This window comes from Pantherophis guttatus, chromosome 3, assembly GCF_059756535.1.
Source record: "Pantherophis guttatus breed Tessera chromosome 3, ASM5975653v1, whole genome shotgun sequence".
In the NCBI taxonomy this organism is placed as follows: Eukaryota; Metazoa; Chordata; class Lepidosauria; order Squamata; family Colubridae; genus Pantherophis; species Pantherophis guttatus.
Window position 1 is genome coordinate 150,281,367 of NC_142065.1, and position 15,228 is coordinate 150,296,594.

General features: G+C 36.5%; 1 protein-coding gene across 5 annotated transcripts; it reads right to left on the reverse strand.

The window, feature by feature from the left end:
- Nucleotides 1–702: 702 nt before the first annotated feature.
- Nucleotides 703–14,821, reverse strand: SIRT5 (sirtuin 5). 5 transcript variants are annotated; one of them, XM_034429226.3, is made up of 10 exons: nt 14,383–14,683; nt 13,051–13,247; nt 11,146–11,277; nt 9,690–9,823; nt 7,205–7,430; nt 5,809–5,896; nt 5,103–5,156; nt 3,896–4,013; nt 1,811–1,926; nt 703–1,436 (listed from the first exon to the last, which is right to left on the reverse strand). In XM_034429226.3, exons 3-10 carry the CDS (start codon nt 11,258–11,260, stop codon nt 1,361–1,363), a joined length of 927 nt encoding a protein of 308 aa, XP_034285117.1. In that variant the 5' UTR covers nt 11,261–11,277; nt 13,051–13,247; nt 14,383–14,683; the 3' UTR covers nt 703–1,360. The 5 variants fall into 5 exon arrangements, with proteins under 5 accessions (XP_034285117.1, XP_034285122.1, XP_034285120.1 ...); XM_034429231.3 differs by having other exon boundaries at nt 11,146–11,274; nt 14,383–14,662; XM_034429229.3 differs by lacking the exon at nt 13,051–13,247 and having other exon boundaries at nt 11,146–11,274; nt 14,383–14,821.
- Between the last annotated feature and the right edge of the window lie 407 nt (nt 14,822–15,228).

The window sequence follows — 15,228 nt, forward strand, 5'->3', positions numbered from 1 at the left end:
AATTATGAAACATTATTTATGCTTTCTTTTTGTCACACGACTGGTCACTGACCACGCATTATAAAATTACAATAATCCAAAGAGATGGTGGATGTGATCCGAGGCTTGATAATTTAAATGGAATGCTTGAATTTGGATTCTTCAAGCATGAGCAAGATTGGCCCCTTGCAACTTTAGGATTTGAGAAATATATTTTCTCTCCAGTTCACCCAGCCAAAATGACTGCTAAAAAGGAGAGGGGAACAACCGTGGCTAATGGCATCTCTATAAAAATGCATGACTTTATGGGCATTCAGAACGGCTCACTGTGGAAGATACCAGAGGAACATCCTAAGAGGAGGAAGAGACAGGAAGCCACCTTGCTGCTTGTTTTCCACATTCCACAAAAGCTTTTCACGAGGAACCAGGGGCTGCAAAACATTCTCTCCCCGCTCTTTCCTATAGCACAAGCAGACCTCTGATAAGCATTGCTTTCCGTTTAATCAATCCTACGCCTAAATATTAAATTATAAAATGGAGCCTATTAAGTCATGCAGATAAAAGATAGCTAAAGATCTGCTTTAGAGTGTTTGTATATCAAGCTCATTCCCCTTCAATGTGTTTATCAGTGTTACTCTAATAACGGGCAGAATAAAATCAGTATACTGTATACTACTTGATAACATAATATAGCTTCATTTTTGATCAACAAAACAATATTAATCAATTAAAAGGGCATTGATTTATTTTAGTGCCTTAGAACAGCAAAGAAAACTGTAATTAAGTTCATACATATATTCATTCAGCTCTGGAAGTGAACTAGAAGTAGGCAACCATATGTAAATTGAAGCTATTAATCTATTTTTTATATTGCTTACAATCTTGAGCACTTCATTTCACAACAAAGAATAATTTTGTTTACTGATTTCCTGCAAAGTACTGGAGTGTAGGCTCTATTAAAAGCTAGCTTATTCTTAAATTTTTCAGTTTTACCCATTTTCAGAAAATAATTCTGTGAAATATGAATAATGGTAACATTCTCTCTTTGCTTGACATTTATCAAAGATACAATCTGAAACTCTTAAGAGTACAAATCTCTTTTTCACCATATTTGAGCAGTTTATATATTTATATTTTCAATTCACATGATTTCGCACCCCCCAACAGTGATAACCACTTTTCATGTCTCTGTCCATCATCCTTTACCACTGCTCATTCTTGTCATCTGAGAATCGTGACTTATTTGTCCACCGTCATCTTGACATTCCATAGTTCAGTTTCAGGCAAGGTGTTTTCCACAGGAGAACCGGTTCCTCTTAGATTTGCACCATTACTAAAATTGGCAATTATAGTTTTTCTCTTTCTTACTTCTCATAAATATTCAAGAGGTGGTCTTAGTTTCTTCATAGGCAAGGGCTGGAGGCAACGTAGTACCACAAGGACCTGAGAAATGGAATCTGAAAAAGAAGATTTGGGATTTAAGTTGTTTTTCAATAAATTATACATACAGTATATATTTTATTAATTTAAACCATTTATGGAGTTGCCACAGCAGTACCTATTATAAATGCATTTTGGCTATTATATCAAAACTTCAATCAAAAAACTAGGCAAACTTTGGAGAAGTGTCTGATGCCTCATGTTAGTACAGGAAGTTTATAAAAAGAGAGACCGCTAAGCTTTTTCTTATCTACAGTGTTGTTAAGAAGACATAACAAACTACTGTAAACTAGAAGGTGACCTTGTCTTTCTAACAAGCATTGATAAATCCTTCCAATTCTACTTACATTACTGCAAAAATGGATCTCACCATAACAACAAAAGGTGTTACCTGAACTTATCCGTTGCCGGAGTGCTTTGCATGTTGAATTCTGCAACTGGCACTCCCCTGGCAGATACCTGAGGAGCAAACATAGCAGCAGGATATACTATAGAAGAAGTTCCAATCTGTGAAAGAGAAACAAAACAGGGCTGCATCAAAGTCAGCAATAGGTTGACTGAACTAATAAAGCATTCACCTGGCTTGCCCTCTAACTTTGCCTGAGGCAAATATTTGCTTTCTCAATTTCTTTTAACTAGAAAGTTTGACCCCAACCATAGGAATGCAGCATTAGGATTAAACAAATGGTAATACTAGCCTTCAGCCACAGATCTACAAGCCATTTCTCAAATGCCATTCCTGCTTTGCACTCAGATGTTTCTTATCAGACCATTGCCTTGGCTGCAGCTCTTCCTTCTGTTTCTCAAAGTTACTCTCACAGCCCATTACAGTAAAATTTAGCAATTAACACAAATATCAAATCAGTTTATACAATTATTTTTGCCCACCAATTTATGCGTGCACATGTATGTGCATGTGTGTCTAGGTAATTTTTGACTCTGGCAACTCCCTGGATAAGTCCACACAGCTTTTTTGGTGAGATTTTGGAAGTAGTTTGCCACCGCTTTCCTCTCCTAAGAGTTACTGGCCCAAGATTTCCCCCCAGCTGGCTTTGTGCCTAAGATGGGACTAGAACTCAAAATATTTTCTTCTGATGCTTTAAACCACTGCATCAAACTGGCTCTCATTAATTATAATAAGAAATTATAATTTTAATTTAATTATCATTAATAAAATTTGACAATATTGACCTATACAGTGCTAATTTGGGGATGCCTCAATTTAGTAATTTTTCTTAGAACTTAGAACAATAGGTTGGAAGGGACCTTGGAGATCTTCTAATCCAACCCCATATCCATGACAGGAGATCCTATACTATTACGGAGAAATGGCTGTCCAATCTCTTAATGTCACCTTTGCCCACTCCTGAGTCAGCTCTTAAGCAACCATGGCTGATTTGGAAAAAACCTCATAAATTGACATTTTTGAACACTGATGTTGGAAAAGGCTCATGAGAATATTGTGGACAGCCAAGAAAACAATTCAATGGATTATCAAACAAATGACCAGGTTCCAAATATCCTACTTTGGATATATGACCTAGATGTCTGGAGAAAGCTCTGATCCTGAGAAACATGAAAGGAAAGAGAAGTAAACCGGCAAGCAGGTGGTGATGGATGAACCATTGGAAAACCTGAAATCCCAGGATAGGGACAGATCACCTTAGAGAAAATCTCACTGGATGGATGCCAAGAGTTGACAATGACTTGATGGCACATAATCAAGCTGGACTGGAGCAGAAAAGCCCACAGCTGGTTACTAGGTTGGAAAAATGAAAAATAACCCAGAAGAAAGCAGTGTATCATCTACAGGTAGCCCTCGACCTAAGACAAGAATAGAGCCCAAAATTTCTGTTGCTAAGTGAAACACTTGTTAAGTGAGTTCTGCTCCATTTTACAACCTTTCTTCCCACAGCTGTTAAGTGAATCACTGCAGCTGTTAAGTTAGTAATCCGGTTGTTAAGTGAGTCTGGCTTCCCCATTGACTTTGCTTGTAAGGAGGTCACACAATGGGATCACATGACTCCAGGACACTGCACCCGTCCTAAATATGAACCAGTTGCCCAGCATCAAAATTTTAATCGTATGACTAAAGGGATGCTGCAATGAACTGTTGTAAGTCGAGGACTACATGTATATTGTTGTCAATGAAGCATGCTACACTTGATATTTATTGAGAGATATCTCTCCTAAAAACCATACATTTTTGCTTAGTTAAATGTCCTAACACAGGTGCAGTACAAGAAACAGGTGCAGTAGTTTAAATGTTGGACTAGGATCAAGGAAACCCTGATTCTAGTTGTCTTTTAGTCATGACAACTCCTTAAGTTCTCTTTTGGCCCAGCCTATCTCATAGTTTAGTGGAAGGGAAAACAGAAGGAGGGAGTACTATGTACAGATATTTAACTCCTGAATTAAAAGTGGAATACAAAGTTAATGAAATAAGAAAAGCAAATAAGTTTTAAAAACTACTTACCACCAAACAAAGATCACATATCTCAAGTTCTTTTTCAACCTCTGTAAGGATATTAGAATCCAAAGTTTCTCCAAACCATACAACATGAGGTCGCAAGAGGCCATTGCACAGTTCACATCTGTCTCCCCCCAAATATGGAGAAATTATATATATAATTTAAGCAAAGCAGAAAGATTAGTAAAGCAGTATAAAAGAGGTGATCACTTTACTTTAGAATATGTTGCACATGTATCAACTTCAGTGCAAAATTATTGAATATTGTTTAAATTCTAGAAAAACCCATTAGGAAAATCTTCATACTTTATACAGTATATTTAATCCAAATAAGTTATTCAAAATATTTCACCAATCTTGATATTGTTGTTATGCAAATAAATATTCCAGCCAATGAAACAAATCTAAGTTTTTGAATGTTAAAATAGAGAAAATTATGTATATAATGCTGCTAAAAATCATCGGAGCAAAAAAAATTACCCAGCTTAGGTAAGTCATACAACAAAAGGCTGGACTTTTATAATATTAATATGAAACTCATCATCTTGGTCTATGATAGCATAAATCCACTGTGATTTTAATTATATTTTAATCCTAAAACTGCATTTTGAATTAAGGATAATTGAATTAAATATAAATATACATAGAAATGCAACTTATAATATAGATGTCAGTAGCCCAGTAGGTATCCACAAATGGATACCAGTCCTCAGCAAAACTGAGAGGGAGATTTGAGACAATTCTACTTCTCCTGGAAGCTTGGGCATCCATTCCCAAGCCAATGTAGAAGTAGGGAGGGGGAATAAAGGGAAAAATCCTGGAAAAAAAGATCCCTATCACTGATGGATTATTTTTATCACGGGCGTGGCACTAGATAGATGCTACTAATACTTTCATGTACAAAGTGTTTTAATGTCAATGCAAATGTTTTCTGATTGTTTGAACAAGAGTGTACATAATGTGTATTCTTTTATGCTGTCCAACAAATGCTCTTACATAACAGAGGCAGCATGTATAATTCTGTTCCCCCTCTGAACATTAAAATAATGAATATGAAAGCTGCAAACTTGTGGTCATTCAACTGCAACACAGATCTTTTTGTAGGGCAAATCATAATATCATGGATAAACACACACACACATAGTATTTTTATTTTATTTATTTTTTTAGAAAACTGACATGAGATCAAAAATTGCATGAGATCAAAACTTACCGAGGGAGATCTCCCACAGGAATAGTAGCTTCTTCCGTTTCAGGATCTGGAGCACTAGAATTGTTAACAATAATAAGAATAAACATTTTACTATAATAAAGTACCACATAAGTATCATATTCTTTCTGATACTAGAAAATCTCTAGTTTTGATCTTATTTTAGTGAGATAACCAACAACATGCACATTTTTTTCCTCTTGAAAACTAGTTTGAAAAAAGCAATAATGATTTTAAGAAATAGGCTTAATTGGCAATAACAAGGAAAAGTTTTACTCTAATGGGAAATGAATACAGTATTTTGCACATTTCCATGTAATAAACCTTTTCTTTTTCTTTCCTTTTTCCTACTTTAGATATCTTATTTTTTGAGATATAATTTTCTTGAAATTTTAAACATTAAGGAAGTAATTCAGCAAAACATCAGTCTTTGCACAGTCCTCATAATTGCTCACCTGTGTAAATGCTTAAGCAGAAGTTTATATCCCTCAACTGTTCTTGGAATAGTGCCCCAAAATTACAAATGAAACCGCTAACAATTCTACATAGCAGCAACAGTAAAATTCTACATATATGACGTAGGGGCCTACACAGGATAGCAGCTTGCCCACTCTAGATTCATATAGCTTGCCTGCCTATTTAATGGTATCCTGTATTTCTATCATTCTTCACTAATAAAAATTGTGATTATCATAGAACAGATAATTACCCTTTTCCAGCTAAAGCAGGACAGATTGGACTGTTGTAATTCTCCACCACATTTCTACAACTGGTGCATCGGGTTTTGAATAAGCTACCTGTAACATTAAGCAATAATATCAGATTACAATATTAATTTTTAAACTTTTATTTCTGGTAAAACTACAGGAACATGATACATCCTATTAAAATGAGAAGTAACAATATAGCTTTCATCAACATACAACAAAATCAAAGTTAATTGTAATATTTTGAAAACTGGAATGTAAGAGCCAACACGTACAAGTTATAAAATTACTACTACAAAAGGAATGGTAAACAGCCAATTATTTTTTTGGTTTACATTTCCAGACATTAAAAATGCTTGCCTTACAGAGATGTTTTAAGTTCCTACATACTTGTAATTTGGCCATACGTAATGTTCATGCATATTTCTAGAGCTACAATATTGCCCATTTCCCTTTCTTGCACAAATGACTCCCTTCAAGATCTGCTGGAGGTAGGACAGGAATAATGGGCTTCAGAGAGAAAAAAGGATCCCCAACTGTTCTGTATAAAAATGTGCACATAAGCCTTGAAACCTTAACTTGTTTATATATGTAATTCTTACTCTCTATTTTCAGATGTTAATTTATAATCCACATTTTCAGTTCATCTTATATATTAAAGAAAACAATGCTTTTTTTACTAAATAGAGTCAAAACACTGCCTATTTCTTTGAGCAGTGGTGTTGGGAAAAGGAGTAATACAGGTAGTCCTCCATTTACAAAAGTTCATTTAATGACCATTCAAAGTTACAATGGCACTGAAAAAGTGACTTATGACTGTTTTTCACACTTACAACAGTTGCAGCATCTCCATGGTCATGTGATCAAAATTCAGATGCTTGGCACTGGTTCATATTTATGACGGTTACACTATCCCATGGTCATGTGGTCTTCTGACAAGCAAAGTCAATGGGGAAGCCAGATTCTCCTAACAACTTTGTTACTAATTTAACAATTGCAGTAATTCATCTAACAAATGTGACAATAAAAGTCATAAAATTAGGCAAAACTCACTGAACAAATTTCTTGCTTAGCATCAGAAATTTTGGGCTCAACTGTGGTCGTAAGTTGAGGACTACCTGCATTATCCTATTCTTCCATATTATTTCCTTAATCAAAATCCTTTCTTTATTATTTTTGCTCACAAGCTAAAATATAAGAAAAAGTTTTCCTCTCAATCTTTACAATATAAGCATAAAAGGTATTTTGGTACTCTGCTGAGGGAGAATCAAGACAAAGAAAGAACCCAGTCATAGCATGCGCAAGATCTTAGTGTGGAATCTATACTGACCAATAATTATTTATAATGATTTATTAATATAAAATATGGTTAAATGAGCCCTTTCTGTGAATTCTTACCATGAATTTCTAAAACATGCTTTGATCCTGCTCTTTTGTGGAGTTCATCAATGTTTTGTGTGATGATCGCAACACTCCTGCCTTGCTTGCTTATCTTAGCCTCACACTCTGCTATGGCAAGGTGTGCAGGGTTTGGTTGTTTGGTCATCATTAATTCTCTACGGTAATGATAGAATTCCCACACTCGAGAGGGATTCCTTGCAAAAGCCTCCGGGGTAGCCAGTTCCTGTGAGAGGAAAAAATGTTTCTTATTTTGCTAAAAGAAAGAAATATTCATAGCTGACTATGAAGACTGACTTCATTATATGAAGTTGTAACGATATAAAATCAGCTTGCATTTATACAGTGTATTCCTATGTTCAAAATGCTTTATGAATATCATGGGGAAAGGTTAGTATAACTTTGACCTGTTTGTTTAAAACCACATATTATATCAAAGCAAGTTTTTATATAAATATAAGGTTTATATAGTATCACTTAAAATATAGAATTGTAAAGCTTATTGATAATGGATGCTACAAAATGCAGAATTTACATCAAAAAATCTCCATTGCAGTAACTTCCATTTCAGCTTCTCAAAGTCTATTCAAGGGCTAGATTTTTGTGACACTTATCTTACTAATTACACTTAGAAAAGTCAATTAAGACAATTTCAGGCTCAGGTGACAACCAGTCAGTAAATTCCTGTCATAACCAATGGATTGACACTAGGTGATCCAAAAAGCAAAACAAAACAAAACAAAAAAAGGCCACAGTTGTACTAATCTTTTTCCATTATATTCATTATTTATTTATTGATTCATTCATTTAACCTCTATGCAAAATACAGGCTGAAGAAGATTGAATTGAAAGAAGGAGAGCATAGTATTAAACTAGAGGAAAAAACTGCATTATACTAACGATACTACTCTGAAAGTTGGAAAAGCAAATAATGACATTCCAGTAATGAAAATCAAGGAACAGAGTGAAAATGAGACTAAACACAAGTAGTCCTCAAATTAAAAGGAGCTCTCTTCAGAAGTTTATAATGTTTGGAAAGGTAGAAGGAAAGGAAAAGAGGACAATCAGCAGTAAGTTGAATGGACTAGATTACAGCACAATAGATGCATCATTGGAGTAATTTAAGGGATCCTTAAGAGGACGGATCACACGTATACAGAGGATCCATTCATGTGATCACTAAGGGTCAACACTGACTTGATGGCATATAGTTCAAAGATAGGACTATCTTCACTAACTTATGTTGAAGCTGTGTGAAAATAAGTTTGGTTCAATAAATAATATTCATTATTCAATAAATACATAATAAAATTCAATAAATACGGTGAAATTATAGTTATGGTGAAATTTGAAATAGCTTAAACAGTATTATTTTTAGCCATTAACTTAATCAACTAATCTTAAAATCAGAAACAAATACATTGAGAAAAATTTAATTTGTAGAGACAAGTACACAAATAAGGCAATCTCAATTACACTAAAATTGTCTCTCCTTCCTATATGACATTGAAAGTCTTAAAGAAATCTTGGGGGGAAAAGAAAAAGAGTCCATTTGTGACTCAAAAAGAAAAAAGGATGTATTACTATAACTTATCAAATCATACTGTCAATTCGGTGAAATCTCAATGTACCAAACCTTATACAACAAGCTTCACTTAGAATGGACTAATTCTTAGAATGTGTTGTTTGCAAATATATTGATGAAAACACCATTTGTGTCATTATCATTCCTTAATACTTTGTCATTTGCATCATTTGTATAATGTGGAACATTGATTGAACGGCATCATTGAGAGTTGCATAGCATATAAATTTAATTATTATGCATATTATACAAATTACCCCCAGGTTAGTGTCTTTCATAAATAATGAACACCCTTTTAGAATAGAATAAAATAGAATAGAGTTGGAAGGGACCTTGGAGGTCTTCTAGTCCACCCCCCTGCTTAGGCAGGAAACCCTACACCACTTCAGACAAATGGTTATCTAATTTCGTCTTAGAACTTCCAGTGTTGAAGCATTTACAACTTCTAGAGGCAAGTTGTTTCACTGATTAATTGTTCTAACTGTCAGGGAATTTCTCCTGTTTCTCCCCCAACTAATCCATTAAAATAAGATTTTATATTATGTTAACAAAAGTTAATAATTCTAACAGAATTTAATTACGGTACATTCACATTTACTACACATAAGCATTCCAATCTACACTGAGACAATTTTGAAATATGACACTGTTGTGTTTCATCTAATAATACACTGAATGATTAGCTAACTAGCCTACATATCAAGATTTTAAATCTACCACAGAGTGATGACATTCTAAGCAAAGGACTTGGTTTTGACTTAGAACACAGCGTGAGCCAGGCCACAGTATCAAACCATACTCAAAGCAAACTGTTGCTTAACACGTCATACTAGGTTCTTAAAAAGTATTAAGGCTTTTAAATAATATTTAGCATCCTGAAAGTATACCAATACTACATACTTGTGCATGCCATTTCCTCCAAAAGCCTCCTGCACCTCGGAAAGTTGGAACGCCACTCTCTGCACTGATTCCAGCCCCTGTGATAATTGCTATATGTTTTGCTTTAGCAAATATATCTCGAAATTCAGCAATATCTTAAAAATATAAGAAAAATACAATTACATTTTTCAAACATGCTTTCAATACACGTTATTTTGATTAGAGTGTGGAAAATTATTTTTCAACTATAAAAGTTCCTCTTCTGGGTGGTCCTAAATGAATTCAATCCAATAAGCTCTGCCTGAATGTTAGATATGGATCTTAACATTTCTAAGGAGGAGGACAGGCGAACATGTTCCAAAGGTAAATTATGCTTGCATATTAGTCATTTGAGTGTTTAAACTGAAGCTTAAAAAAGAAAATAGATCGTTTATACTCAAAATTAGATACATATGAAACCTATTTTACACGGTAAAATCCAAGGAATCTTATGCAGCTTGGCATATACGTCCTAAAAATTAGAAACAGACTTTTCAACAATTTGTATTGATATTTCCTTGTTTTTACCTAAGTATGTCAAAGAAATAACAGCTTAGTTCTATGATTATCTAGCATATCTAATCAATTTATTTTAAAAATGTTCTTTCTGAAGCTAATGTTAATTGCTATTTGTTTGTCAAATTTAGGAGGTCCAACTCTGTAAAATCATTAGGTTGCATACAATATTAAAAAATAGAACCAATACAATAAGGAAAAGAATTAAGCACATCCAAAAGCAAAAAAACATTTCAATTAACATATCAAGGGATATAAGGGCTTCCCACCCACAATAATATAAGGTCTAAGGAAAAAGATGGTTTCTGGAAACTTTCTATAGTTAACTTGCAAACCTGAGTCAATAAAAATGTTTGATTAGCTTTAAAAATAGACCAAGGAATAAGAAACAAGGAGATTTCATATGGATAGTTTAATACAGTATGAAATCTGTGTCCCTCTCCCCTTCCAGATTTTATATTATAAATAAATCTCATTTTTTGATTTGAAGGGAAGAAGCAGGCAAATTTGGGGAGATGAATCACCAGATTGCTGTTTTTAAACCAAAGGATATTTTGGGGGAAATAGACATGGACAGAGAAATTATGAGGAAGATATAGTGGCACAGGAGAAGCAATCACATGACCATATTAAATAAGATGGTCATAAACAATTTATTTGCTCTCTTCATTCAAGCTAATAAAGTTAAATTCAAGCTAATTCAAGCTAATGCATTTGCCAGTTTTATTTTTAAAAGTTCCTTAAATGTACCCAAAATATTCCTTTAATAACAGAAAATAAATTAAATTCCATTATCTGTACAGTCTCCATCACCAACTGTTCTCAATGCCTACATGCTGTGCATGTCTGATGTCACAATTCCTTTGTTATACAAGAAATGATATTTTTAAACTTCTGAATTTATAAAAGAATCCCATCTTACTTGAACTGGGTCGTGCCATTTCAAAGTATGCCCTTTCTTTCTTGGCTGGAGCAAATTTAAGCCCGCAATATACTTGAGAAACCACGTTCCTCACGGTAAGGTTGAAAAGCTTCATTAGGATTCTGTATTCTGCTAAGTGAGATTGAAAAGAGTAAAGTGGAAAAGTAGCCATTTGACAAAATAAAAAAAGCAAAATGCATTTGCCTGCATTTATCCTGCATATATTTCATAGTATAGTAAATACCACCCTAATAAATTGGCCTACATTATGAATTACAGTCCATTCTAGTCCAGAGCACATAAATGTAGTATAATACATTGCTTCTTATATTAGCTCTTCTGTGATAGAATTTTCCACAAAGATTGCATCCTTCTTTCTTCATTTTGCCCATAGCCTTCCTGCTAATACAAGTTGTTAAAGCTTTTTAAGGCTTATTCACCAGACTGACACAAGTAAAGAGAACACCTGAAACTGGAAGCTTGAGAAATTATTTATCAAAATGTATCTTTTCTCACAGAAGAGAAAAAAGTCTAATTTTATTCACTGAAAGACCAGTTCAATGCAATTTATAGCATTAATTTTTAAATTGTACCCTTCTAATTAAGTTTAAGTTTTTATAAAACCGTTGTTTAAAATCTGATGGTAACATTTATCTCAATATACTGTCTACCAACTTAGATAAGATTATTCACATTTCCTGCCTTATTAGTATAATGGTGCTAGCTGTGATTTAAAAAAAAAAATCCTCCTTTATTTTCATAAATAACTGAAGGTGGCAAACATATCTAATACCCCTTCTTCCTCCTTTTCCCCCACAAGAACAACTCCGTGAAGTGAACTGGGTTGAGAGAGATTGGCCCACTTCTTTTTGCTTTGCAGCCATATTTCTCATATTCCCTTATTTTGGTATACAATTCTTCTTATCATGATTTTTCTTACTCCATACTGTGTTCTAGAAAACCTTTCTATAAATCTATAAATCTACTGCATATTTTCTTAAACCAATGCCTAGTATTTGAGTCAGGATTGACTTACATGATGATTTACATGAACACATCTTTGCAGTTTTCTTAGCATGATGTAGAAATGATTTAAAAATCAATAGCAGATTTAGCAAAATTGTTATCAAAAGCTAGATTTAACTTTGCCTATGAAGATTCTCAGTCATCCAGGTTATGGTTGTCCCAAGGGTGCTTTTTCAAGAGGCAACTGGACTTTCTGATTTTTCTTTGAAGACGTTTCACTTCTCATCCAAGAAACTTTTTCAGCTGACTGGATGGTGGGGAATGGAAGGATTTATACTCCTTGCATGGCATTATTACAGCGAGTTGTTAAGGCCACCTGGAAGTTTATCTGTGTCGTCAGGGTGACCTGAATGGTGCAACTGGGTGTGGAGCTTTCTCGGAACTGTTGAAAGGACTGTGTTGTAGACTGAAGATAGATCGTCTTGTATCCCTCCCTCTCTTTTGAGAGAGGGCTGTTCAATTTTGACATAGATGGCCTCTTTGGCCCTTTTTTCAAACCAGCAGTCCTCTCTGTCCAAAATGTGGACTTTGCTATCTTCAGAACAGTGGCATTTGTCTTTTAAATGCAGATGGACTGCTGAATCTAGTCCTGATGGGCTTGTTCTCCTGTGTTGTGCCATGTGTTTATGAAGTGGTTTATGAAGCTGTCTGCAAGGAGTATAAATCCTTCCATTCTCCATCATCTAGTCAGAGCTGAAGAAGCGTCTTGGATGAGAAGTGAAACGTCTTAAAAGAAAAAACCAGAAAATCCAGTTCCCCCTTGAAAAAGCACCTTTGGGAGACTCAACTTTGCTGTGATTATAAATGACTCAAAGGGACTTCGCTGTCATAAGTGACTCAAATTGTTCAAGTTACAGAGATCGTTACAAGAAGACTTACCAGATGTCACCCACTGTATTGGTTATTAAAGCATTCATACATTCACTTTTAGTTGTGAAAATTCACTAGGAATGCTGATGTTATTAGGTAGAAAGCCCATTGCCAAAATAAGTAGAGGGAAGAGTTGTTTTGAGAGGGGGGGAGGTAATGCCCAGTGGAACATAATACTGCAATCCCATTCAGTTCCAACTGGAGTTCTAAAGGCAAAAAATAACAAAATTTAAGAAGAAAAAAAACTATACGGAGAGATATGTTTTGATCAAACCAATTTGAGCCACCCAAAGCTTCCTAATCAATAAAACAGGACTGGAGGTAGGGACAGCAGATGTCCAATGAAGCCGAAAAAACACTTGACACCTTTTAAAAAAAACTAGATTAAATGACTATTTAAATTCAACAGATCTGTATTTACGTGGCCTATCTTTTTCAGTTCTGCCTACTGCATATAACTAATGGAGGGAAAAGAAGGAAAACACCAGAACTTTAGTTAGCACAATCGCACATTCGCTACCTCGAGACAATGTAAAATACGTACGTACATACATAAAGGTAGTCCTCGACTTAAGACCACAATTGAGCCCCGAATTTAGGTTGCTAAGCGAAAAATTTGTTAAGTGGGGTTTGCCCCATTTTACCACTTTCCTTGCCACAGTTGTTAAGTGAATCACTGAAGCTAGTAATGTGGTTGTTAAGTGAATCTGGCTTCCCCATTGACTTTGCTTGTCAAAAGGTCCCAAAAGATGATCAGATCACATCACATCTCACACACACACACACACACACACACACACACACACACACGGGGCCCTTGTAACCGTCATAAATGTGAGTCTGTTGTCAAGCATCCAAATGTCAATCACGTGACCGTGGGGTAGGCTGCAATGGTCGTAAGTGTGAGAAAGGGTCGTAGGTCACTTTTTTCAGGGCCGTTGTAACTTCGAACGGTCACTAAATGAATGGTCGTAAATCGAGGACTACCTGCATTACAAAGGTGGAATACCAATATGTTGTTTTTATTATTTCTGTCACAAACGGCAAGAAGCAGGCCTAAGCAGACCAGGGCCCGCCTCCACCTCCACCCCCCGCAACACAGGCCAGCCAGCGCTTCTGGACTCGCCCAAGAGGGGCTGGAATTGGTTCTTCCTCCTCCAGTAATGAGGCAGCCGAAAAGCCAGCAACAAAACTCCCCGCCCCGGGCCGCACCTGGTTGTCAGGTCTGTCCCCCCCCCTCCCCCTCAGAAAGCGGAGCCGACTGGTGAAACCCACGGACGGAACCCAGCGCTCCCGGTTCCCCGAGACTACGAGTTTCGACCGAGCGGCCGCGTTACTTACCCCGAGCCCCACCTCACGCTTCCCCGGGCCCGTCCAGCCAGCGCGACCGTAGCCCGCCAGGAAGTGGCAAGCAGGCCTGGCCGCCTGAGCGCCCTCCCTCTCCCCCCTGCAGCGCGCACGAGGAAGCCCTGCGTGAAAACTGGCACGTCCCCCGCGTGCCGGTCGTCCCTCAACTACCCCTTCTGGGGTTGCTATGGCAGCGGTGGGAGGGAGGGAAGGGGGGGCAGAGGGCAGGCGGCCACGACTCTGTCGCTCTCGCTTCGAACTGACAGGCGTCGCCAGCGAGGCGGGGTTTAGCGCCAGGCTTTTATGGGATCTTTTTTTTTTTTTAGGAATTCTGGGAGTTGAAGTCCGCGTAGCTTAAAGTTGCCCAATATGAGAAGCACTGGTCTAGATCAGAGGGGTCCAAGCTTGGCTACTTTAAGACATTGTGGACTTCAACTCCCAGAATTCCTCAGCCACGGTAGGGAGTCCTGGGAGATGAAGTCCACAAGTCTTAAAGTGGCCAAGTTTGGAGTCCTTTGATGTAGGTGGTGGAAGGGAACTGCTGAACTATGTTTGGAGCAAATATATGCAGAAATCAGTCAACAGGGTTTGCTCAGAAGCACCCCGAGAAAGGTTCCAATCCTAGAAGACTTAAAGGTAAAGGTAACCTGTCCAGTTGTGAAGGAACCAGTGTTTTTCGAAGACATTTCTGTGGTCATGTGCTGGTATCTTGCCACCTTCTTGGTACCTATTTATCTACTCACTTTGCATGCTTTCAAACTGCCAGGTGGGCAGCAGCTGGGACAAGTAATAGGAGTTTACCCGGCCCAATGGTGCTCAGGTTTTGAACCCCAGCTGTCA

What these genes read in the sequence shown, in the direction of transcription:
- SIRT5 (XM_034429229.3), bottom strand. Translation starts at nt 11,260, where the DNA reads ATGAAGCTTTTCAACCTTACCGTGAGGAACGTGGTTTCTCAAGTATAT. An exon ending in CCTGCTTTAGCTGGAAAAGG is followed by an intron (nt 5,157 to 5,808) that starts GTAATTATCTGT and finishes TAACAATTCTAG; the next exon opens with TGCTCCAGATCCTGAAACGG. An exon ending in CCTGTGGGAGATCTCCCTCG is followed by an intron (nt 4,014 to 5,102) that starts GTAAGTTTTGAT and finishes GGGGGGAGACAG; the next exon opens with ATGTGAACTGTGCAATGGCC.